We start from the raw sequence: 23,739 nt of genomic DNA, 5'->3' as shown, positions 1-23,739 counted from the left end.
CGACGATTTTCAGCGTACGAGTGACGCGCAAATACGCGGTCGCAAGGAGAGGCGTCCGCCAGTAACCCCGAATGGCGCGGGTTAGCGAGGGCCCTCCATCGCTGCTTGCAGCTTTAATTAACAGTTTGTTTTCTGTCCTGGGTTTTTAATGTCTTATGCTGTTTGCGTCCCCACCCTAGCCAACTTTGGGTCGTAACAGATTTGGGGGCTCGTCCGGGATCTTTTAAACGGTTTTCATTGTCTGAGGCGGTAAGTTATTCTGTTTGATATTTCTATAGCCGTGTGTGCTGTCTCCGGGGCTTTGCTGGTGTGTGATTGTGAACCTGCTTCCTCAGTCTAGATAGGGTGGTGTCCAGCTGGGCCTCATCAGCCTTTCCTTCGGGCACTAGTTTATTGTTTTTCCTTTTTTGTTTTCGGAGTCAATCCTAGGCGGAGACTGCGTTCAAAGGGGGCTGGCGTTTCAGGGTTTCGGCCGCTGATGTGTTGCCTGTAAGTTGCCTCGAGCCTAGCACGGCTTCAGAAGATATTTAGTATTGACTAGGCAGGTTCTGGGGAAGTTTTGGTTCAGTGCGTGCAAGGTTGGAGGCTTAGTGTGGGGGGGGTCGTCTACTATTAACACTAAATATTGTTCTTAAAGCTAGCTTCTGAAGTCGAAAAATAGATTTCAGTTCAGTTTGGGGGGGGGGGGGGGGGGGGTGCCCAAGCAACATTGCAGTAATTGATATATGGATAAAAGATTGGGTAATACAACATGATTGAAACTTTTTGGTCATCAGGTGCCGAGTTTTTCCGACCACTTTGGCTAATTTTGTACTTGTGGCTCTAATGTGAGGTTCCAGGATAAAGAGTCATCTAATATAACACAGAGGAAACGAGCAGTTTAACATTATTAATGGAGATATTATCAATTTGAATTTTCATTGAAGATTTAAATGTATCAGACTTAATACCAAAAAATATATAACTTGTTTTTTTTATGTTGAGAGACAGTTTGTTGGACTTGAACCAAGTAGATAACTGGTCAAGTTCTTCATTAACTACTTTTATTACAATTTCAGGGTTTTTATGGGAGTAAAACACACTTGTATCATCTGCAAATAAAATGTTAGAAAGTTTATCTGAGACATTAGGAAGGTCATTAACATATAATAAAAATAACAAGGGACCCAAGATGGAGCCCTGTGGTACGCCACACCGAAGGTGGGGGGGGGGGATCTTTCCCATTATAGCTGACAGTTTGAAACTGGTCTGAAAGATACCTGGTGAACCAGAGTAGGGACTTGTTACGTAAACCATAATGTGAGAGTTTTTTTAATAGAATGAATTTATTAACGGTATCAAATGCTTTTGAAAGATCCAGAAAAATACATCCAGTATTTTCTTTTCTATCTTTTGCTTTATATATTTCAGTCAAAAATGGACCAGTGCCATGTAAGTAGAGTGTTGTTTCCTAAAACCATCCTGGTGAGCATATAACATATTATTTTTGTCCAGATGTTGGATTAATCTTGTGTAATCAAGTTTTTCAAGAACCTCGGACAGGGCTGGGAACACAGAAACTGGTCTATAATTGTTAAACATTGCAGGGTCATCTACTTTATAAACTGGTCTATAATTGTTAAACATTGCAGGGTCATCTTCTTTATAACTGGTCTATATTGTTAAACATTGCAGGGTCATCTACTTTATAAACTGGTCTATAATTGTTAAACATTGCAGGGTCATCTTCTTGATAAACTGGTCTATAATTGTTAAACATTGCAGGGTCATCTTCTTTATAAACTGGTCTATAATTGTTAAACATTGCAGGGTCATCTTCTTGATAAACTGGTCTAGAATTGTTAAACATTGCAGGGTCATCTTCTTTATAAACTGGTCTAGAATTGTTAAACATTGCAGGGTCATCTTCTTTATAAACTGGTCTAGAATTGTTAAACATTGCAGGGTCATCTTCTTTATAAACTGGTCTATAATTGTTAAACATTGCAGGGTCATCTTCTTTATAAACTGGTCTAGAATTGTTAAACATTGCAGGGTCATCTTCTTTATAAACTGGTCTATAATTTTAAACATTGCAGGGTCATCTTCTTTATAAACTGGTATAATTTTTGCTATTTTCAACTCTACAGGCACAATTACTTAAACTAGTGAAAGATTCAAAACATAACGTAATGGTTTAATGATATCGGGGTAAATATCTTTTAATATTTTACCATCAATCATATCATGTCCAAAACTCATGCCCCCCTTTCTGCGTCTAAATACCAATTTCAAAATTACCTCAATTCAACACTGAATTTAGTGCTATTGACTGGAATGATGAGCTGTCATTGGAAAATCCAGATCAAATTTTTATGCGATTTCACACAAAAATAAAAAAAAATACAGAATAAATATTCTTCTGCCAACAGGGTTCGACCTAGACAAAGTAAATTACCATGGATAAATCCTGAAATATTTGTACTCCTTAAACAGAAGGCCGCTCTTCTTAAAAAGTATAGGATGAGTCGAACACCAGAGAGTAAAAATAAGTTCATTCAAATTAGAAATAAATGTACAGCTGATCTGCGTAAGGCAAAGGCGGTCTATTTTCAACAGCTGATTTCACAATCTGCTAATAATCCAAAAACCTTGTGGCAGACCTTAAGGTCATCACAGGTGAAACTGAGAAAATAAAAAAAAATGCTGATATTCAAATTTTTCTGCAGGGTACTTTTATCTCAGATTCAGAAAAGATTGCAAGGGCTTTCAATGATTATTTTATATCATCTGTTAAAGAACTGGCAACAGAGTTTCCCACTCCTGCTCTCCCTCACTAGTTCTCTCTTCAACAACTGAACAGTTTTCGTTCTCTGAGATTTCTCAGAATGAAGTGACTAAAATCATAAACTCACTAAAAATACTCTTGCCCATGATATTCATGGTATAAATGCTTCATTTATAAAGACTCATGCCTCATACCTCTCTTTGAACACCTAATCAACCAATGTATCAGGCTATCTATCTTTCCCACAAATTGGAAAATGGCCCAAATCACCCCTATTTTTAAATCTGGTGATCATACTCTTGTCTCAAACTATAGACCTATTGCTATACTTCCAGTAATGTCTAAGTTGCTTGAAAAAACCCTGTATAACCAGCTAAGTTCCTACCTTGAGACTAACAACTGCCTCAGTGACTGTCAATACGGTTTTCGTGCACAGAGATCAACCATGTCAGCATTACTACTCCTTACTGAACAATACGTGGCTCTCTCAACAAAGGTCACATCACTGGAGCTATTTTTATTGACTTTTGTAAAGCTTTTGACACAGTGAATCACCAGATTTTGCTTAATAAACTTCATTCATTTAATTTCTCATCATCTGTGATAGAAATGCTTTCATCGTACCTAACGAACAGGATGCAAGTTGTTAAAATAAATCATGCAAAATCCCAACCTGAAATCTCTGATATGGGCGTTCCTCAGGCAGCATTCTTGGACCCTTACTTTTTCTTTTGTACATTAATGATTTCCCTCAAGTGTGTATTCATTCAAAATGCTGACAATACTGTTATTTTTCTCTCTGATTCAAACCCTGATATCATAAATTCTAAATTATCATCTGACCTTCATCTTATACACGACTGGTTGAAAAATAATCATTTAACCATCAATGTTCATAAAACTGAATGTATGTATTTTTATTCATCCAGAAAATGTCTTTCTTTTACTGATCCTATAACGTTTGCTAACCAAGAACTTGTTGTTTCAAAAACTTGCAAATATCTTGGTGTGCTACTTGACTCTCACCTTACACGCCGGGAACATGTGTCCAATTTAACAAAAAAGTTAAATCAGAAACTTTATGTTTATAATAAGATCAGATCATATCTTTCTTCTTCTGTTTCTGAAACCTACTTACATGCAATTGTGTTTTCAACCATGTCCTACTGTCTTCCCATTTGGTCACTTACCTCGAAGGAAATCACCGAACCAATAGCACGACTATACCATCGAGCTCTCAAGATTCACTGTAACCTTCCAAAGTGGTCTCACCATTGTATTGCTCTTGAACGCTCTAAGGCTCTGACTTTTGAAAACTTTAGAAACAGCCACGCAATTGCATTTTATTTTCAGATTCAAAATACCGCCTTACCAGCACTTGTTGCACCTTTTCCGATCCACGTGAGACCAGAACGCCTCACTAGGTTGGTCTCACAGGCACTTATTCCAGTTCCCTCATACAAAAACAACTTTGATCAGAAATCTTTTTTTTATACATATACAAAGATTTGGAATGACATTCCGTATCAAATCAGAACACTATCATCTATCACGTATTTTAAAAAGGCATACAAACAGCTCCTTTTTAATAATTACACTTACACACATTAAAAAATTTGTTTTTGTATTGTCCTAGCCTTGTTTGCACTGACCGTATTTGTTCAGCCCAGCTGATGTTTTGTATAAATGTCTTTGTCCTTATGTAACTGTATTGTGGATTTCATTTGTTGAAATCTATTTCTCTATATCGATGTCTTGTATTAATGTTCTGTCCTGACTTGCTGTAACCATGTTTTATGTTTCTGCAGAACAGGAACCTGCTGAAAACAGTTTTTAAACTGAGTCAGGCCCGTTTTTATATTGTAATGTAATGTTACTTTTTCTAACTTTCCTGTATAATAAATATGAAATGAAAAAAAATGAAATGGTGAACAGTCTTTTAAATTGACAAATATATCTCTAAATATCTCTAAAGTTAAGATCCTCAGGCGTTGGAAGATTGATGTATCCTAGTGGTCCTAAATGACCAGATGGAGTTTTAGAAGTTAATGTTGGACCTACATCTGGAAAAACAAGGTCTTAAATCTTTTGGCAATTTGTTGTGGATCCGAGACGATAGAATCGTTCTCTTTAATTCATTGTTAACTGTTTTTTAAAATATTTTTATTAAGAATACAATTGATGGTTCTCCACAAAGAAGATGGATTGTTTTCATATTCAACTAATTTCACATTATAATAGTGTTTTTTTGCTCCTCTTATGACATGATTTAGTCTGTTTCTGTATTTTTTAAATTGCGTCAGATTAAATGGGGGAGGACAAAGAAGGTATTTTTAATATAATCTATTTTAGTTTATAATGACTTTATGATAGCTGGAGTTATCCACGGTTTGGACAACTTGTGGTTCAAAGGCTCTGATTGGACGGGACAACATGAGTTGTAAACCTGCGTCACATATTTTATAACCAATGAAAGCCTTCTGAGGATCTGTTTGATAGATTTCACTCCATGATCATTGACTTAAAGCGTGTCAGAAATTTACCACGTTTCATCACTGAAAATTTTTCTATATTTAAAATTTTGCAAAGGGGGGCAATTGTTGCTCTTGTTACCAGAGATTAGAAATATGGGACAGTGATCAGTCACATCAATACACAGAACACCAGATTTAATATCCTTGTTATGTACATTAGTAAAGATATTATCTATGTGAGTTGCTGAGGTATTAGTCCCTCTGGGGGGGACTGAAATCAGAGGATTAAAGCTAGTGGAGTACAAAGTGTCAGCAACGGCTGAGGAGGACAAGTTTAACTCTGTGATCTCTGGACAGAGCCTCAAGGTTCTTAAGGTAATGTGGGAAGAACTGGTGTGGAGGGCAAGGTGTAGAACCTGGTCCCTGCCAGACTCCCTCGTTGAAGTTGCACCCAGCACTCTCCCACTGTAGTCTTTCCTGTGGTGTAGCGTGTGTTTGCATCGCAGCTCCAGAACCTGGAAGTGGAACATCATCAGTGGTGGAAGCTGAAGGTTCATCTCCCGGAAGGGGCAGATGTGCAGCAGCTGTTGCAGCCATGTCAGCACGTGCGTTACCCCTGGAGACGGCATCAGCTGCCCCAGTGGGTGCAGAACATCTCCATCTGCCTACTTGTGATGGAGGTAAGATGGCTGTCAGAAGGTCATTGATCAGTGGATGATGCAACATGGGCGTACCATCATATTTCAGGAGGTTTTGGTGTTTCCACACCGCCCCAAAGTCCTGCACTAGTCCAAAAGCCCACCTGGAGTCCGTGTAGATAGTCAGGGATGAGCCTGGCGGTCTACATGCTTCAGTGAGGGCAAGGAGACCAGCAGCCTGCCCAGAGAAGGGTTTGGGAAGAGGTTTAGCAAGGTTTCTGCATGGCCCACCACAGCCAACCCTACCGGTCCCTGGCCAGTGTCCGTGTCTTTTCTACTTCTGTCCCTCATGTCTCCAAGTCTTCTAGCGGTTATTTATCTCAGCTACCAAAGACAACGTGGTGCCGTTGGTCCCGTACAGATAGAAGATCTTCTTGACCCTGAACCCTTACCGATAAACATCGCTCGTCACAACTGGGTCCTTCAGACGTTAAGGCCCCGACCTCCAACTGGTGTGATGGTGGTGGTCTCAGCTGGGACTCTTCTTCAGGAGGACACACACACAATGAATGGAAGGAAGTCAGATAACTGGAAAGCATAGTAATGTTGTGGGACTGCTGCCGTTCCTGTTCCATTCCCCCTCCTTTCCCCAATGTGTCTGTGTTGTCTGTCCACCACTTGAGGGCGTCCTAGAGGTACAAGGTCTACCAGCTCAGCTGCACCACATCACCATCATCTGTCTACCAGCACAGCTGCGTCTCATCACCATCACCACCACTGCAGTATTTATACCCGGGCTGACCACCTCTTCAGCGCCAGTTCGTTACATACTCCCAAGTGGTAACTAGGCCAGTCACGTAGTATTGTTGCTCCCTAAACCTTGCTAGTTGACTAAACCTTGTTTCTTTGTTCCGTCTCAGATGCTGAGTTCCGTCTCTGCTCTGTGCAGCTTCCTCGGATTGGATTCCCACCTACACCTTCACCGTTGCCTGTTCCTTGGTTATTGTGTGTTTTTTGGATTAAACCTTTTTGTTACTCTTTTTTGTGTTCCTGTGTTGTTCTGTGTCCGGGTCCGACTGAAACCCTAACAAGTAATGATTCATATAAATAATGGAGGAATAATACACAAGGTTATATGAATCATGCTTAAATGTAATTTTCCCATTACAAAATATAATAAAGTGTGTACATATACACAGAAGTACATGGAAACACATCTATAAAGGTTATTAAACAGTAAGGCAATTACTGCAAATGATCCAGTAGATGGAGTCAATACCAACGTCCTGGTCCAGGTACGACCAGGGATGTAGAAGGGCTGGCTTGTCTTCCTGGCTACCAACCTCCTGGTCCAGGTACGACCAGGGATGTAGAAGGGCTGGCCGGTCTTCCTGGATACCAACCTCCTGGTCCAGGTAAGACCAGGGATGTAGAAGGGCTGGCCGGTCTTCCTGTCTACCAACCTCCTGGTCCAGGTACGACCAGGGATGTAGAAGGGCTGGCCGGTCTCCCTGGCTACCAACCTCCTAGTCCAGGTACGACCAGGATGTAGAAGGGCTGGCCGGTCTCCCTGGCTACCAACCTCCTGGTCCAGGTACGACCAGGGATGTAGAAGGGCTGGCCGGTCTCCCTGGATACCAACCTCCTGGTCCAGGTAAGACCAGGGATGTAGAAGGGCTGGCGGTCTCCCTGGCTACCAACCTCCTAGTCCAGGTACGACCAGGGATGTAGAAGGGCTGGCCGGTCTCCCTGGCTACCAACCTCCTGGTCCAGGTACGACCAGGGATGTAGAAGGGCTGGCCGGTCTCCCTGGATACCAACCTCCTGGTCCAGGTACGACCAGGGATGTAGAAGGGCTGGCCGGTCTTCCTGGTGTTTAGTTGGGACATTTTGCTTCGAGTTCTCTTGAGTCTCGGATATCTTCTTACTACGTGGGGGGGTACAGGAACCGTTCACACACCAACAGGGCAGCATCGGGGGCAACTCGGGGTTCAGTGTCTTGCCCAAGGACACTTTGACAGGAACCACCATCACCACCATCGAAGCACCAACCTTCTGATTGGCAGGTTTACCCATAATGCACCTGCACCCTCCATATAGTTGTGCTGACTAAGAAGTGTTCAGATCATAGACTGTAAATATTACTATAATATTCATATATACAGTCTCTGGTCTGGATGTTATTAAAGTAACACTAAATAATTAGAAAAAATCCTGATCAGCAAACTAGTCCTCGATGACCCCCCCCCCCTCCCACTGGCTTTAAAAGTTAAACAGAAAGACTACAAACTCTCACAGGAACTTCATGCTTTTATTGTGAAAAGATACAGAACTCAAACTAACATGAGACAAGTCCACGGCGTTTCTACAGTTCCAGTTTTGATACTCATCATATATAGTAACATGTACATGAATATGCAAAGTAAAACTATACAAATATATCATTAAAATGTGCAATAGGCAAGTAGGAGAAAATGAAGATACTCTAGTAAAAGTACCTCACCGTTGTACTGCAGTACTGCGTTGTTGTAAAATGGTAGTAAAGCTCTGGAATAAGAACTTCATGTTTAGTTTCAAACTAAGGTTGTCTAAAGAAGATTATAGTGATTAAAACTCAGTATTACAGTATTTACAGTACTTGATTTACAGCTGATATGTTATATATATATATATATATATATATATATATATATATATATATATATATATATATATATATATAGGTATATATATATAATATATTATATAACAGGAATTTAGTTTTCCTGCAAACCGACACAGGAAGTGCTTTTATTTTGAAGTTTTTTGTTGTGTACTCTATCTGTGGTTGTGTGTGTGTATGTGTGTGTCTTTGTGTGTGTGTCTGTCTCTGTGTGTGGTTATGTGTGTGTGTCTGTGTGTGGTTGTGTGTGTGTGTCTGTGTGTGGTTGTGTGTGTGTGTGTGTGTGTGTGTGTGGTTTTGTGGTTATGTGTGTCTGTGTGTGTGTGTGTGTGTGTGTGTGGTGTGTGTGTGTGTGTGTGTGTGTGATCCTGTCCAGACTCAGCTGATCAGCAGTGAGAGACAGGAGGAGACTCTCCGTCCTACACAGGACTCAGAGACACTGAGGAGCCCCAAGACCAGAACCCAAACCCAGGATAGAGGGTCTGAGTGAATGAGGTGTTGAAGGTGTGGAGGTGGATCAGTGAGTCAGAGGAGACTGTGTAGAAGGACAGAGAGCCAGCAGGACAGTCCACATACACTGCTACTCTACCAGAGACACGGGGGACGGAGACGGAGGTTCTTCTCTTATTGTGCCAGACAGAGTAACGACCATCATCATAGCAGACCAGACACCAGGACTGATCATTACGTCCAAACATACAGTCTCTACTGTCTCCTCTCCTCCTGATTCCTCTGTAACTCACTGATATATGAACCCCTCCTCTGGTCTGGACCTCCCAGTAACAGCGACCAGTCAGACCATCTCTACACAGCAGCTGAGACCAGGACTCAAACCTCTCTGGATGACCAGGATATGGCTGATCCTCCTCCACCCGGGTCACCGTCCTGTTGTTGTCAGACAGTTTGAGGGTCTTGTTCACCGTGTTGGTGTCGACTGTGAGTTCACAGGAATCTGACGGAGACAACGAGACACAACACAGCTGCAGTTATTAACCAATCAGCTCTTTGGTGATGACATCACAGGGTTGAATGAGTGATGTCACAGTCTGATGAATGAATTAAAAACACACTTACACTTCCTCAGACCTGGTGTCAACCATCTGACTCCAGCAGGCTCCACCCTGAAAGGAGGGGGGGGGGGGGGGGGTCATTACATCACTCTCTCACACAGCTGGGTTCCCTCTAACCTGTCTCTCTCTAACCTGTCTCTCTCTCTCTAACCTGTCTCTCTCTCTCTCTAACCTGTCTCTCTCTCCCTCTAACCTGTCTCTCTCTCTCTAACCTGTCTCTCTCTCTAACCTGTCTCTCTCTATCTCTAACCTGTCTCTCTCTCTCTCTCTCTCTAACCTGTCTCTCTCTAACTTGTCTCTCTCTCTCTAACCTGTCTCTCTCTCTAACCTGTCTCTCTCTCTCTCTAACCTGTCTCTCTCTCTCTCTCTCTCTAACCTGTCTCTCTCTCTAACCTGTCTCTCTCTCTCTAACCTGTCTCTCTCCCTCTAACCTCTCTCTCTCTCTCTCTCTAACCTGTCTCTCTCTCTATAACCTGTTTCTCTCTCTCAAACCTGTCTCTCTCTCTAACCTGTCTCTCTCTCTAACCTGTCTCTCTCTCTTACCTGTCTCTCTCTCTAACCTGTCTCTCTCTAACCTGTCTCTCTCTCTCTAAGCTGTCTCTCTCTCTAACCTGTCTCTCTCTAACCTGTCTCTCTCTCTCTAAGCTGTCTCTCTCTCTAACCTGTCTCTCTCTCTCTAAGCTGTCTCTCTCTCTAACCTGTCTCTCTCTAACCTGTCTCTCTCTCTCTCTAACCTGTCTCGCTCTCCAACCTCTCTCTCTCTAACGTGTCTCTCTCTCTCTAAGCTGTCTCTCTCTCTAACCTGTCTCTCTCTAACCTCTCTCTCTAACCTGTCTCTCTCTCTCTAACCTGTCTCTCTCTAACCTGTCTCTCTCTCTCTAACCTGTCCCTCTCTCTAACCTCTCTCTCTCTATCCTGTCTCTCTCTCTCTCTCTAACCTGTCTCTCTCTCTAACCTGTCTCTCTCTCTAACCTGTCTCTCTCTCTCTAACCTGTCTCTCTCTCTGTAACCTGTCTCTCTCTCTCTAACCTTTCTCTCTCTCTAACCTCTCTCTCTCTAACCTGTCTCTCTCTAACCTGTCTCTCTCTCTCTAACCTGTCTCTCTTTAACCTGTCTCTCTCTCTCTAACCTGTCTCTCTCTCTAACCTCTCTCTCTCTATCCTGTCTCTCTCTCTCTAACCTGTCTCTCTCTCTCTCTAACCTCTCTCTCTCTAACCTGTCTCTCTCTCTAACCTGTCTCTCTCTCTCTAACCTGTCTCTCTCTCTAACCTGTCTCTCTCTCTCTAACCTTTCTCTCTCTCTAACCCGTCTCTCTCTCTAAGCTGTCTCTCTCTCTCTCTCTAACCCGTCTCTCTCTCTAAGCAGTCTCTCTCTCTCTCTCTCTAACCCGTCTCTCTCTCTAAGCAGTCTCTCTCTCTCTCTCTCTAACCTGTCTCTCTCTCTCTAACCTGTCTCTCTCTCTCTAACCTGTCTCTCTCTCTCTAACCTGTCTCTCTCTCTCTAACCTGTCTCTCTCTCTCTAACCTGTCTCTCTCTAACCTGTCTCTCTCTCTCTAACCTGTCTCTATCTCTCTAACCTGTCTCTCTCTAACCGGTCTCTCTCTAACTTGTCTCTCTCTCTAACCTGTCTCTCTCTTACTTGTCTCTCTCTCTAACCTGTCTCTCTCTCTAACCTGTCTCTTTCTAACCTGTCTCTCTCTCTAACCTGTCTCTCTCTCTAACCTGTCTCTTTCTCTAACCTGTCTCTCTCTAACTTGTCTCTCTCTCTCTAACCTGTCTCTCTCTCTAACCTGTCTCTCTCTCTAACCTGTCTCTTTCTAACCTGTCTCTCTCTCTAACCTGTCTCACTCTCTCTAACCTCTCTCTCTCTCTAAGGCTTTGGTAACAGCAGAAGGACCAGGTCTTTAATCTGGATCTACTACATGTAGAGATGTTCTGATTCTGATGCCAGTATCAGAAAGACCTCTGATACTGCTGGAAATGGCATCGGTATCATCGAGTACTGGAGTCCAGGCATCGATCCGACACCACGTAAACTATTAGAAATAGGAATCTATTTACTGGTTAGCTCCGTTAGCTCGGACACAGTTCTTCTTCGCTGCTCTTAAAATAGTTGCGCTGCTGTTTTAGAGGGGCGAAGAAGAACTGATCACCTAACGCCTCCTTAAAACAAGCTAAAGAAGCAGTTTCGAGGGGTGGTACGAGAGTTGCAAATTTCAACAGCAGCAACTTAATTAAACATTTGAAGACGCGTCACGCTAAAGAGCTCAACGAATTTACAAAAAGTAAAAGGAAGAACTGCAGCAGCAAACTCTGGAAACGGCCTTCAGCAACGAGATAAATCCCCCAAAGGATAACCAACAGCCAATAAGCAACAAGGATAACCAACAGCCAATAAGCAACAAGGATAACCAACAGCCAATAAGCAACAAGGATAACCAACAGCCAATTAGCAACAAGGATAACCAACAGCCAATAAGCAACAAGGATAACCAACAGCCAATAAGCAACAAGGATAACCAACAGCCAATAAGCAACTAGGATAACCAACAGCCAATAAGCAACAAGGATAAACAACAGCCAATAAGCAACAAGGATAACCAACAGCCAATAAGCAACCAGCTAACCTAACCCTAACCCCCCAGGACAGGATGTATTTACAATAACCTAACTCTAACCCCCCAGGACAGGATCCATCCATCCATCTTCATCCGCTTATCCGGTATCGGGTCGCGGGGGCAGCAGCTCCAGTAGGGGACCCCAAACTTCCCTTTCCCGAGCCACATCAGCCAGCTCCGACTGGGGATCCCGAGGCGTTCCCAGGCCAGGTTGGAGATATCATTTCTCCACCTAGTCCTGGGTCTTCCCCGAGGTCTCCTCCCAGTTGGACGTGCCTGGAACACCTCCCTAGGGAGACGCCCAGGAGGCATCCTTACCAGATGCCCGAACCACCTCAACTGGCTCCTTTCAACGCGAAGGAGCAGCGGCTCTACTCCGAGCTCCTCTCGGATGACTGAGCTTCTCACCCTATCTCTAAGGGAGACGCCAGCCACCCTCCTGAGGAAACCCATTTCGGCAGCTTATACCCTGGATCTCGTTCTTTCGGTCATGACCCGGCCTTCATGACCATAGGTGAGGGTAGGAACGAAAATTGCCCGTTAGATCGAGAACTTTGCCTTCTGGCTCAGCTCTCTTTTCGTCACAACGGTGCGATAAACAGAATGTAATACCGCACCGGCTGCTCCGATTCTCCGACCAATCTCACGCTCCATGGTCCCCTCACTCGCGAACAAGACCCCAAGGTACTTAAACTCCTTCACTTGAGGTAAGGACTCAATCCCTACCCGAAGAAAGCACTCCATCGGTTTCCTGCTGAGAACCATGGCCTCAGATTTAGAGGTGCTGATCCTCATCCCAGCCGCTTCACACTCGGCTGCGAACCGATCCAGTGAGTGCTGAAGGTCACAGACCGATGATGCCATCAGGACCACATCATCTGCAAAAAGCAGCGATGAGATCCCGAGCCCACCGAACTGCAACCCCTCCCCGCCCCGACTACGCCTCGATATCCTGTCCATATATATTACAAACAGGATTGGTGACAAAGCGCAGCCCTGGCGGAGGCCAACCCTCACCTGGAACGAGTCCGACTTACTGCCGAGAACCCGGACCCAGCTCTCGCTTTGGTCATACAGAGATTGGATGGCCCTGAGAAGGGACCCCCTCACCCCATACTCCCGCAGCACCTCCCACAATTTCTCCCTGGGAACCCGGTCATACGCCTTCTCCAGATCCACAAAACACATGTAGACTGGTTGGGCATACTCCCAGGCCCCCTCCAGGATCCTTGCGAGAGTAAAGATCCTATCCGTTGTTCCACGACCAGGACGGAATCCGCATTGTTCCTCTTCAATCCGAGGTTCGACTATCGGCCGAACCGAGTAGACTTTACCAGGGAGGCTGAGAAGTGTGATACCCCTGTAGTTGGCACATACCCTCTGGTCCCCCTTTTTGAAGAGGGGAACCACCACCCCGGTGTGCCACTCCGTAGGCACCGTCCCAGACTTCCACGCAATGTTGAAGAGGCGTGTCAACCAAGACAGCCCCTCCACACCCAGAGCCTTCAGCATTTCTGGACGGATCTCATCAATCCCTGGGGCTTTGCCGCTGTGGAGTTGTTTGACTACCTCAGCGACTTCCACCAGGGAAATTGACGACAATCCCCCATCATCCTCCTGCTCTGCCTCCACCACAGAGGGCGTGTCAGCTGGATTTAGGAGTTCCTCAAAGTGCTCCTTCCACCAATCTATTACCTCCCCACTTGAGGTCAACAACGTCCCATCCTTACTGTATACAGCTTGGATGATCCCTCGCTTCCCCCTCCTGAGGTGGCGAACGGTTTTCCAGAAGCACCTTGGTGCCGACCGAAAGTCCTTCTCCATGTCTTCTCCGAACTTCTCCCACGCCCGCTGCTTTGCCTCTGTCACGGCAGAGGCTGCAGCCCTTCGGGCCCGTCGGTACCCTGCAACTGCCTCCGGAGTCCTCCGGGATAACATATCCCGGAAAGACTCCTTCTTCAGTCGGACGGCTTCCCTGACCACCGGTGTCCACCAGGGTGTTCGTGGGTTACCGCCCCTTGAGGCACCTAAGACCCTAAGACCACAGCTCGCTGCCGCAGCTTTAGCAATGGAAACTTTGAACATTGTCCACTCAGGTTCAATGCCCCCAGCCTCCACAGGGATTCACGAAAAGCTCCGCCGGAGGTGCGAGTTGAAAGTCCGTCGAACAGGGGCCTCTTCCAGGCGTTCCCAGTTTACCCGCACTACACGTTTGGGCCCGAGTGTCCAAAACATACGGCCTCAGATCAGATGAAACGATTATAAAATCGATCATTGACCTTTGGCCTAGGGTGCTCTGGTACCACGTACACGTATGAACATCCCTATGTTCGAACGTGGTGTTTGTGATGGACAATCCATGACTAGCACAGAAGTCCAACAACAGACAACCGCTCTGGTTTAGATCAGGGAGGCCGTTCCTCCCAATCACGCCTCTCCAAGTATCTCCATCATTGCCCACGTGTGCGTTGAGTCCCCCAGGAGAACAATGGAGTCCCCCACTGGAGCCCCATACAGGACTCCATTCAAGGTCTCCAAGAAGGCCGAATACTCCGAACTCTTGTTTGGTGCATACGCACAAACAACAGTCAGAGTTTTCCCCCCCATCACCCGCAGGCGTAGGGAGGCGACCCTCTCGTCCACCGGGGTAAACTCCAACGCAGCGGCGCTTAGCTGGGGGCTTATGAGTATCACCACACCCGCCCGGCGCCTCACACCCTGGGCAACTCCAGAGTAGGACAGAGTCCAACCCCTATCCAGGAGTACGGTTCCAGAACCGAGACTGTGCGTAGAGGTAAGCCCCACCAGATCTAACTGATAGCGCTCCACCTCCCGCACAAGTTCCGGCTCCTTCCCCCACAGAGAGGTGACATTCCACGTCCCGTGAGCCAGCCACTGCCGCCCGGGTCTGGTCCGTCGAAGCCCCTGACCTTCGCCGCCACCCATGTGGCAGCGCACTCGACCCCTTTGGATCCTCCCACAGGTGGTGGGCCCATGGGCTGGAGGGAGAAGTGCCACGTTGCTTCTTCGGGCTGTGCCCGACCGGGCTCCGTGGTAAACCCGGCCACCAGGCACTCGCTCACGAGCCCACCGTCTGGGCCTGGCTCCAGACGGGGGCCCCGGGCTTCCATTAGAGTTTTTGAAGGGACATCCAGGACAGGATGTATTTACAATAACCTAACCCCACAGGACAGGATGTATTTACAATAACCTAACCTGGGGGCGGCTGTGGCTCAGTGGTAGAGCGGTTGCCTGCCAATCGGAAGGTTGGTGGTTCGATGAATGTTTCCTGTAGATGTAAAAGCGCATTGAGTAGTCGTTAAGACTAGAAAAGCGCTATATAAATACAGCACATTTACATTTAAACCTAACCCCCCAGGACAGGAAGTATTTACAATAACCTAACCCTGACCCCATAGGACAGGATATATTTACAGTAACCTAACCCCCCAGGAAAGGATGTATTTACAATAACCTAACCTTGACCCCCAGGGCAGGATGTATTTACAATAACCTAACCCTAACCCCCAGGACAGGATGTATTTACAATAACCTAACCCCCCAGGACAGGAGGTATTTACAATAACCTAAACCTAACCCCCCAGGACAGGATGTATTTACAGTAACCTAACCCCCCAGGACAGGATGTATTTACAATAACCTAACCCAACAGGTCAGGATCTATTTACAATAACCTAAACCTAACCCACCAGGACAGGATGTATTTACAATAACCTAACCCTAACCCTAACCCCCCAGGACAGGATGTATTTACAATAACCTAACCTTGACCCAGACAGGATGTATTTACAATAACCTAACCCTAACCCCCCAGGACAGGATGTATTTACAATAACCTAAACCTCTAGGAAAGGATGTATTTACAATAACCTAACCCTAACCCTAACCCCCCAGGACAGGATGTATTTACAATAACCTAACCTTGAACACCCAGGACAGGATGTATTTACAATAACCTAACCCTAACCCCCCAGGACAGGATGTATTTACAATAACCTAACCCCCCAGGACAGGATGTATTTACAATAACCTAAACCTAACCCCCCAGGACAGGATGTATTTACAGTAACCAACCCCCCAGGACAGGATGTATTTACAATAACCTAACCCCCAGGACAGGATGTATTTACAATAACCTAAACCTAACCCCCCAGGACAGGATGTATTTAAAATAACCTAACCTTGACCCCGACAGGATGTATTTACAATAACCTAACCCTATCCCCCAGGACAGGATGTATTTACAATAACCTAACCCCCCAGGACAGGATGTATTTACAATAACCTGACCCTAACCCCCCAGGACAGGATGAATTTACAGTAACCTAACCCCCAGGACAGGATGTATTTACAAATACCTAACCCTAACCCTAACCCCCCAGGACAGGATTTATTTACAATAACCTAACCTTGACCCCGACATGATGTATTTACAATAACCTAACCCTAACCCCCCAGGACAGGATGTATTTACAATAACCTAACCCCCCAGGACAGGATGTATTTACAATAACCTAACCCCCCAGGACAGGATGTATTTACTATAACCTAACCACCCAGGACAGGATGTATTTACAATAACCTAACCCTAACCACCCAGGACAGGATGTATTTACAATAACCTAACCCTAACGCCCTAGGACAGGATGTATTTACAATAACCTAACCCTAACCCCCCCAGGACAGGATGTATTTACAATAACCTAACCCTAACCCCCTAGGACAGGATGTATTTACAATAACCTAACCTTGACCCCCCAGGACAGGATGTATTTACAATAACCTAACCCTAACCCCCAGGACAGGATGTATTTACAATAACCTAAATCCCCAGGACAGGATGTATTTACAATAACCTAAACCTAACCCCCCAGGACAGGATGTATTTACAGTAACATAACACCCCAGGACAGGATGTATTTACAATAATCCAACCTAACCCTAACCCCCCAGGACAGGATGTATTTACAATAACCTAACCTTGACCCCGACAGGATGTATTTACAATAACATAACCCTAACCCCCCAGGACAGGATGTATTTACAATAACCTAACCCTAACCCCCAGGACAGGATGTATTTACAATAACCTAAACCTAACCCCCCAAGACAGGATGTATTTACAGTAACCTAACCCCCCAGGAAAGGATGTATTTACATTAACCTAACCTTGACCCCCCAGGACAGGATGTATTTACAATAACATAACCCTAACCCCCAGGACAGGATGTATTACAATAACCTAACCCTAACCCCCCAGGACAGGATGTATTTACAATAACCTAAACCTAACCCCCCAAGACAGGATGTATTTACAGTAACCTAACCCCCCAGGACAGGATGTATTTACAATAACCTAACCCTAACCCCCCAGGACAGGATGTATTTACAATAACCTAACACTAACCCCCCAGGACAGGATGTATTTACAATAACCTAACCCCCCAGGACAGGATTTATTTACAATAACCTAACCCTAACCCTCCAGGATAGGATGTATTTACAAAAACCTAACCCTGACCCCCCAGGACAGGATGTATTTACAATAACCTAACCCCCCAGGACAGGATCTGTTTACAATAACCTAACCCTAACCCCCTAGGACAGGATGTATTTACAATAACCTAACTCTAACCCCCCAGGACAGGATCTATTCACAATAACCTAACCCTGACCCCTCAGGAAAGGATATATTTTCAGTAACCTAACCCCCCAGGACAGGATGTATTTACAATAACATAACCTTGACCCCCCCAGGACAGGATGTATTTACAATAACATAACCCTAACCCCCCAGGACAGGATGTATTTACAATAACCTAACCTTGACCCCCCAGGACAGGATGTATTTACAATAACCTAACCCTAACCCCCCAGGACAGGATGTATTTACAATAAACTAACCCCCCAGACAGGATGTATTTACAATAACCTAACCCTGACCCCCCAAGCCATGAAGCAGGCAATTACATTGTATTATTATTATAGTCATGTGTATTTATATATTAATGTGTATTATATTAATGTGTCTTATTATATTAGTGTGTATTAGATTAGTGTATTATTATATTAGTGTGTATTTAGGAACGGCAAGATCATGTTTGTTTAACATTTCTCTCTTTGTGTAGTTGAAACTGATTTGATCCCAGGAAAGAGGAAAAAGATGTTTCTTAAATCCACAGACAGATATCTGTCCAAACTCCATCAACTATTAACAAAGGGAGTTATGATTTTAGTTTCTGAAGATGTTCTCCTTTAAAACGTCCTACACTAATATCTCCTTCTTGTTGATCAGTGTGTGTACCTGAGAGTGTCCAGTCTCCAGAGAGGATCCTTCAGTACCGCTGACAGCAGCTTCACTTCTGAGTCTCCCGGATGATTGTAGCTCAGGTCCAGCTCTCTCAGATGGGAGGGGTTGGAGCTCAGAGCTGAGACCAGAGAAGAACAGCCTTCCTCTGAGATCAGACAGCCTGACAGACTGGAAACACACAGAACAACACACAGGAAGCCTCTGTCAACACGTGGAGCCATGTGCTAGTTCTTTCTTTGCTTGTTGTCCAGGTACATTTTAGTCCAGATTTTGAATAATCTTTAGAATCATCTGCAGGATTTAATTATTGAGTCTCAAAACTACTGCTAAAGTTCATCACATCAACAGACACAAAGCTCCACGTCAGCTGTTTATGAACTAAAGTTAGTCAGAGTTTAAATGGTCATCAGTTGAACGGGTTAATGAAGCCTGACCTGAGAGTCTCCAGAGTGCAGTGTGGACTCTTCAGTCCATCAGAGACCAGCTTCCCTCCTGAATCCTGCAGGTTGTTGTGACTCAGGTCCAGCTCTCTCAGACTAGAGGACTGGGAGCTGAGAACTGAGGACAGAGCTTCACAGCTTCTCTCTGACAGGTTACAGCCACTCAGCCTGAAGAGACAACAGGAAACAAGACAGATAACATCTGTAGGTTTAAATGTTGAGTCTGGAATTTATAGATTTATTATATTAAATCCTCTTTCAGTTCAAGTCCTTTCTGTTTAATTCTAAACAAGTTGCAGATAACTAATCAAGACTGAACCAGGTATCAAAGTCACATGATAATAAAATAAAAAAAATATTTCTAGAACTCAGCCACAATTCATATTTCAGGCTTTATGACATATGATTATAAATAAAAACAAAATACTTAGGAAACATTCAAAGACTATCTGAAATTAGTCCTGACATGAGAAGGGTTGTTTAAATGAAATTATCTAAAGAAACAACTACACAAACATCTCAAATTAAAGACAAAGAGTAAGTTGGTCTAACCTGAGAGTCTCCAGTGTACAGTGTGGACTCTTCAGTCCATCAGAGACCAGCTCCACTCCTGAATCCTGCAGGTTGTTGTTACTCAGGTCCAGCTCTCTCAGACTAGAGGACTGGGAGCTGAGAACTGAGGACAGAGTGTCACAGCTTCTCTCTGACAGGTTACAGCCACTCAGCCTGGAGAGACAACAGGAAGTTATTTATTATTAACTCCTGTTGTAAAAAGATAGAGTATTTATTGATGAATAAATCCCACGTACAGAGCTTTTTTGGAGGCTTTGACCACTGGCAGCAGCCTCAGAAGAGCCTCCTCTGAAGCAGAGTATTTCTTCAGGTCAAACACGTCCAGATCTTCTTCTGATGACAGTAAGATGAAGACCAGAGCTGACCACTGAGCAGGAGACAGTTTATCTGTGGAGAGACTTCCTGAACTCAGGTACCGTTGGATCTGCTCCACTAGAGAACGATCATTCAGTTCATTCAGACAGTGGAACAGATTGATGCTTCTCTCTGCAGACTGATTCTTATCCATCTTCTTCTTGATGTACTTCACTGTTTCCTGATTGGTCTCTGAGCTACTTCCTGTCTGTGTCATCAGACCTCGTAGGAGACTCTGATTGGTCTGCAGTGAAAGACCCAGGAGGAAGCGAAGGAACAAGTCCAGGTGTCCATTTAGACTCTGTAAGGCCTTGTCCACAGCTCTCTGGTAGAAACGTGCTGATGATGTTTGTTTAGTCTGACTCTGAAGAATTTAGAAAGCTTGGATGTTGTTTGTTCTTCAGCCAGAAGGTTGACTCCAGAGTCGGTGAAGGTCAGATGGACATGAAGAGCAGCAAGGAACTCCTGAACACTCAGATGGATGAAGCAGAACACCTTGTCCTGGTACAGTCCACTCTCCTCTTTAAAGATCTGTGTGAACACTCCTGAGACCACTGAGGCTGCGTTGATATCGATGCCACACTCTGTCAGGTCTGATTCATAGAAGATCAGGTTGCCTTTTTGCAACTGCTCAAAAGCCAGTTTTCCCAGGGACTCAATCATCTTCCTGGTTTTTGGACTCCAGGTTTGATCTGTCTCAGTTATTCCATCATACTTGACATTCTTCTGTTTGGACTGAACCACCAGGAAGTGGATGTACATCTCAGTCAAGGTCTTGGGCAGTTCTCCTCCCTCTCTGATCTTCAACACCTTCTCCAGAACTGTAGCAGTGATCCAGCAGAAGACTGGGATGTGGCACATGATGTGGAGGCTTCGGGATCTCTTGATGTGGGAGATGATTCTGCTGGCCTGCTCCTCATCTCTGAATCTCTTCCTGAAGTACTCCTCCTTCTGGGTGTCAGTGAACCCTCTGACCTCTGTCACCATGTCAACACACCCAGGAGGGATCTGATTGGCTGCTGCAGTCGTGTGGTTATCCAGAGGCGAGCAGAGGGAAGCAGATTCCCCCTGATGAGGTTTGTCAGCAGCACACCCACTGAGGTGGACTCTGTAACATCAGTCAGGATCTCAGTGTTGGGGAAGTCCAGAGGAGGTCGACACTCATCCAGACCGTCAAAGATGAAGACCACCGGGACCTCTTCAAACCTGCTGAGTCCTGCTTCTTTGGTTTCACTAAAGAAGAGATCAACAAGTTCCACCAAGCTGAACTTTCTCTCTTTCAGCACATTCAGCTCTCTGAAGGTGAATGGGAATAAGAACTGGATGTCCTGGTTGGCTTTGCCTTCAGCCCAGTCCAGAGTGAACTTCTGTGTTAAGACTGTTTTCCCGATGCCAGCCACTCCCGTTGTCATCACTGCTCTGATTAGTTCATCTCTTCCAGGTGGGGTTTTAAAGATGTCTTCTTGTCTGATTATTGTTTCTGGTCTGTCTGGTTTCCAGGATGCTGTTTCAATCTGTCTGACCTCATGTTGATCATTGACCTCTGCAGCCCCTCCCTTCATGAGGTAGATCTCTGTGAACATCTGATCCAGAACAGTTTGGTCTCCTTCTTTAGCAATCCCCTCAAACACACGCTGGAACTTCCTGTCTAGCTTAGATTTGAGTTTTCGATGACACGCAGCACGAATCTCTGAATGAATAAAACAATGATGTCAATGAGGGTTTGTTCTGGTGAATGTGAGTGTGCACATTTCTGTATTCATCAAATCTATTCACAAAAACAACCGATATGTTGGGTGTCTCAGTCAAAAAGTATAGAAGTAACAAGAGGCCAAACTCTAGAGAAGGTTGTGTGGGTTCAGTCCAAGATGGCGGAGCTGCAGCTCGGTCATGGGTGCGTTCTGTTGAGTTTCTCCTCTTGTTACTGCTATACTGTGTCTCAGTCATACGTCTAGGAACTCTTCATTTCCAAATAAACCAGAAGGTATATGACTTAATAACAGAGGGAATTAATATTGCCCAAGCAGTTTCTTCCAGTGACATCAGAGTGTGCCGACTCTAACCAGCAGTTACCAAAACAGTCTGACTGGGTTTCATCATGTTTTGTTGTCAGAGACCCTTTAAATGTAGTTCCTCTGGTGGAGGATTGGGAGCTTGTTCTCTTCTTGTCAACACAACATATGTATCTTTGTAGATAATAGGGAGACATAGGTAACGCAGCTTTGGTTGTTGAAGACTGGGATATACAAGTTTGATCTTTGTTACATCCACTTTTTTAAATTGATAATGAATATGACTTACCTTCAACTTCTGGGGTGTTGACTTCTCCATGACGCGGTAACTTCTTCACCAGATCATATCGATTCATCTTCACTAAAACTATTCTGGTCACATCAATAATGTTTTACTGTAGGTCTGGAGCATCATATCCACGGTGTTAAGCCGGGTTTCTTTCTCCAGTTTACACCTTGGGATTGCTGGGAAGTCGTTGAGGGCTCCTTCCTGCTGCAGGTGCCAATTAAACGTTTCAAAGTCCTCAGCTCCCAAGGCTTGTAAGATTCTTAAGACGACTTCCTGAGGCGTCTCCATCTTTTGTTCCTGCAAACGTCCAAAACATCCAAAAAGAACAAGGCCACTTAACAGAAACGTTTTGGGATATTAAGTTACAGACCAGTTTTGTAGATTATGTTATGATCATAATTCAAGATTCATTCATGGATCATTACATAATGGTAATTATTAAACCAAAGTAAGGGTTCTGCATTCATTAAGTCGACAGCAGTGTTTTATCTGAGAGGCTCAGGCAGGAGATGACATGATTGGATCAGCTTCTCACCTTTCAGACAGGAGCTTCTCAGGTATTGGTCATTACTGAGCTCCTCATCTAAATCTACGTCTCAAGGTTCTGGTCTGAGTCCGATGCTGTCAGCTTCATACACTCAGCTCTGGTTTCTCTGGGTCAAATAAGAAGGATTCAACAGAAATCTCCACAGAACCAGACTTGACTTTAGTGTCACTCTAAGTAGATAGAACAAACATGTGAGCTACACCATGGTGCAACATAAAAACATGAAATAATAACTGATGTGTTCATTTCCTCTTGTCTTAACTACTGCAGTTCTCTGTTGCTCTGCCTCAGTAAGACCTCCCTGAGTTACTTGTAAGGGGTCCAAATGCTGACACCAAACCTTGGACCAAGTCCTTTAAAGAGTCTCATGTTATACGGTTACTACGCTCCTTAACCCTACCAGTCAGATTACCATGAAGAGGGGGACCTGGGTGTCATTTTTACCAGATGATCATCATATACCTGATCCACGTTATTTAACCCTCCATCATCCTCCTCAGCATTACCACACATACACACACATACACACACACAGACACACAATTATGGTTACACACACACAGGTTTGAGACAGCGGAGACTGTGTAGGCGTTAACACGTGACCAGGTGTGCTGGGTCCCCTGATCAGACAGGTTGGTCCTGTTAGCTGATCACACACACACACACACACACACACACACACACACACACACACACACACACACACACACACACAGACACACAATTATGGTTACACACACACAGGTTTGAGACAGCGGAGACTGTGTAGTAGTCTAACACGTGACCAGGTGTGCTGGGTCCCCTGATCAGACAGGTTGGTCCTGTTAGCTGATCCACACACACACACACACATACACACACTCACACTCACACACACACACACACACACACACACACACACACACACCACCACACACACACGTTTGAGACAGCTGAGACTGTGTAGGCGTCTAACACGTGACCA

General features: G+C 44.7%; 1 protein-coding gene across 1 annotated transcript; it reads right to left on the bottom strand.

Moving 5' to 3' along the window:
• Window positions 1-8,782: 8,782 nt before the first annotated feature.
• On the bottom strand, window positions 8,783-22,295 carry LOC116674403 (NLR family CARD domain-containing protein 3-like). Its single transcript, XM_032506887.1, has 8 exons — window positions 22,229-22,295; window positions 21,451-21,617; window positions 20,291-20,893; window positions 19,810-20,252; window positions 18,995-19,168; window positions 18,555-18,728; window positions 9,616-9,662; window positions 8,783-9,493 (listed from the first exon to the last, which is right to left on the bottom strand). The coding sequence occupies exons 1-8, from the start codon at window positions 22,293-22,295 to the stop codon at window positions 8,961-8,963; spliced, it is 2,208 nt and encodes a 735-aa protein (XP_032362778.1). The 3' UTR covers window positions 8,783-8,960.
• Window positions 22,296-23,739: the final 1,444 nt, after the last annotated feature.

This window comes from Etheostoma spectabile, unplaced genomic scaffold (genome assembly GCF_008692095.1).
Source record: "Etheostoma spectabile isolate EspeVRDwgs_2016 unplaced genomic scaffold, UIUC_Espe_1.0 scaffold00000159, whole genome shotgun sequence".
Classification (NCBI taxonomy): Eukaryota; Metazoa; Chordata; class Actinopteri; order Perciformes; family Percidae; genus Etheostoma; species Etheostoma spectabile.
This window is presented reverse-complemented; position numbering and strand designations above follow the sequence as displayed.

Coding starts and splice junctions, on each gene's coding strand:
- LOC116674403 (XM_032506887.1), bottom strand. CDS start 22,295: ATGAATCGATATGATCTGGTGAAGAAGTTACCGCGTCATGGAGAAGTC. Junction 20,894..21,450: donor AGGTCAATGATCAACATGAG/GTCAGACAGATT, acceptor GAGGTCAGAGGG/TTCACTGACACCCAGAAGGA. Junction 18,729..18,994: donor TGCACTCTGGAGACTCTCAG/GTCAGGCTTCAT, acceptor GTGTGTTTCCAG/TCTGTCAGGCTGTCTGATCT.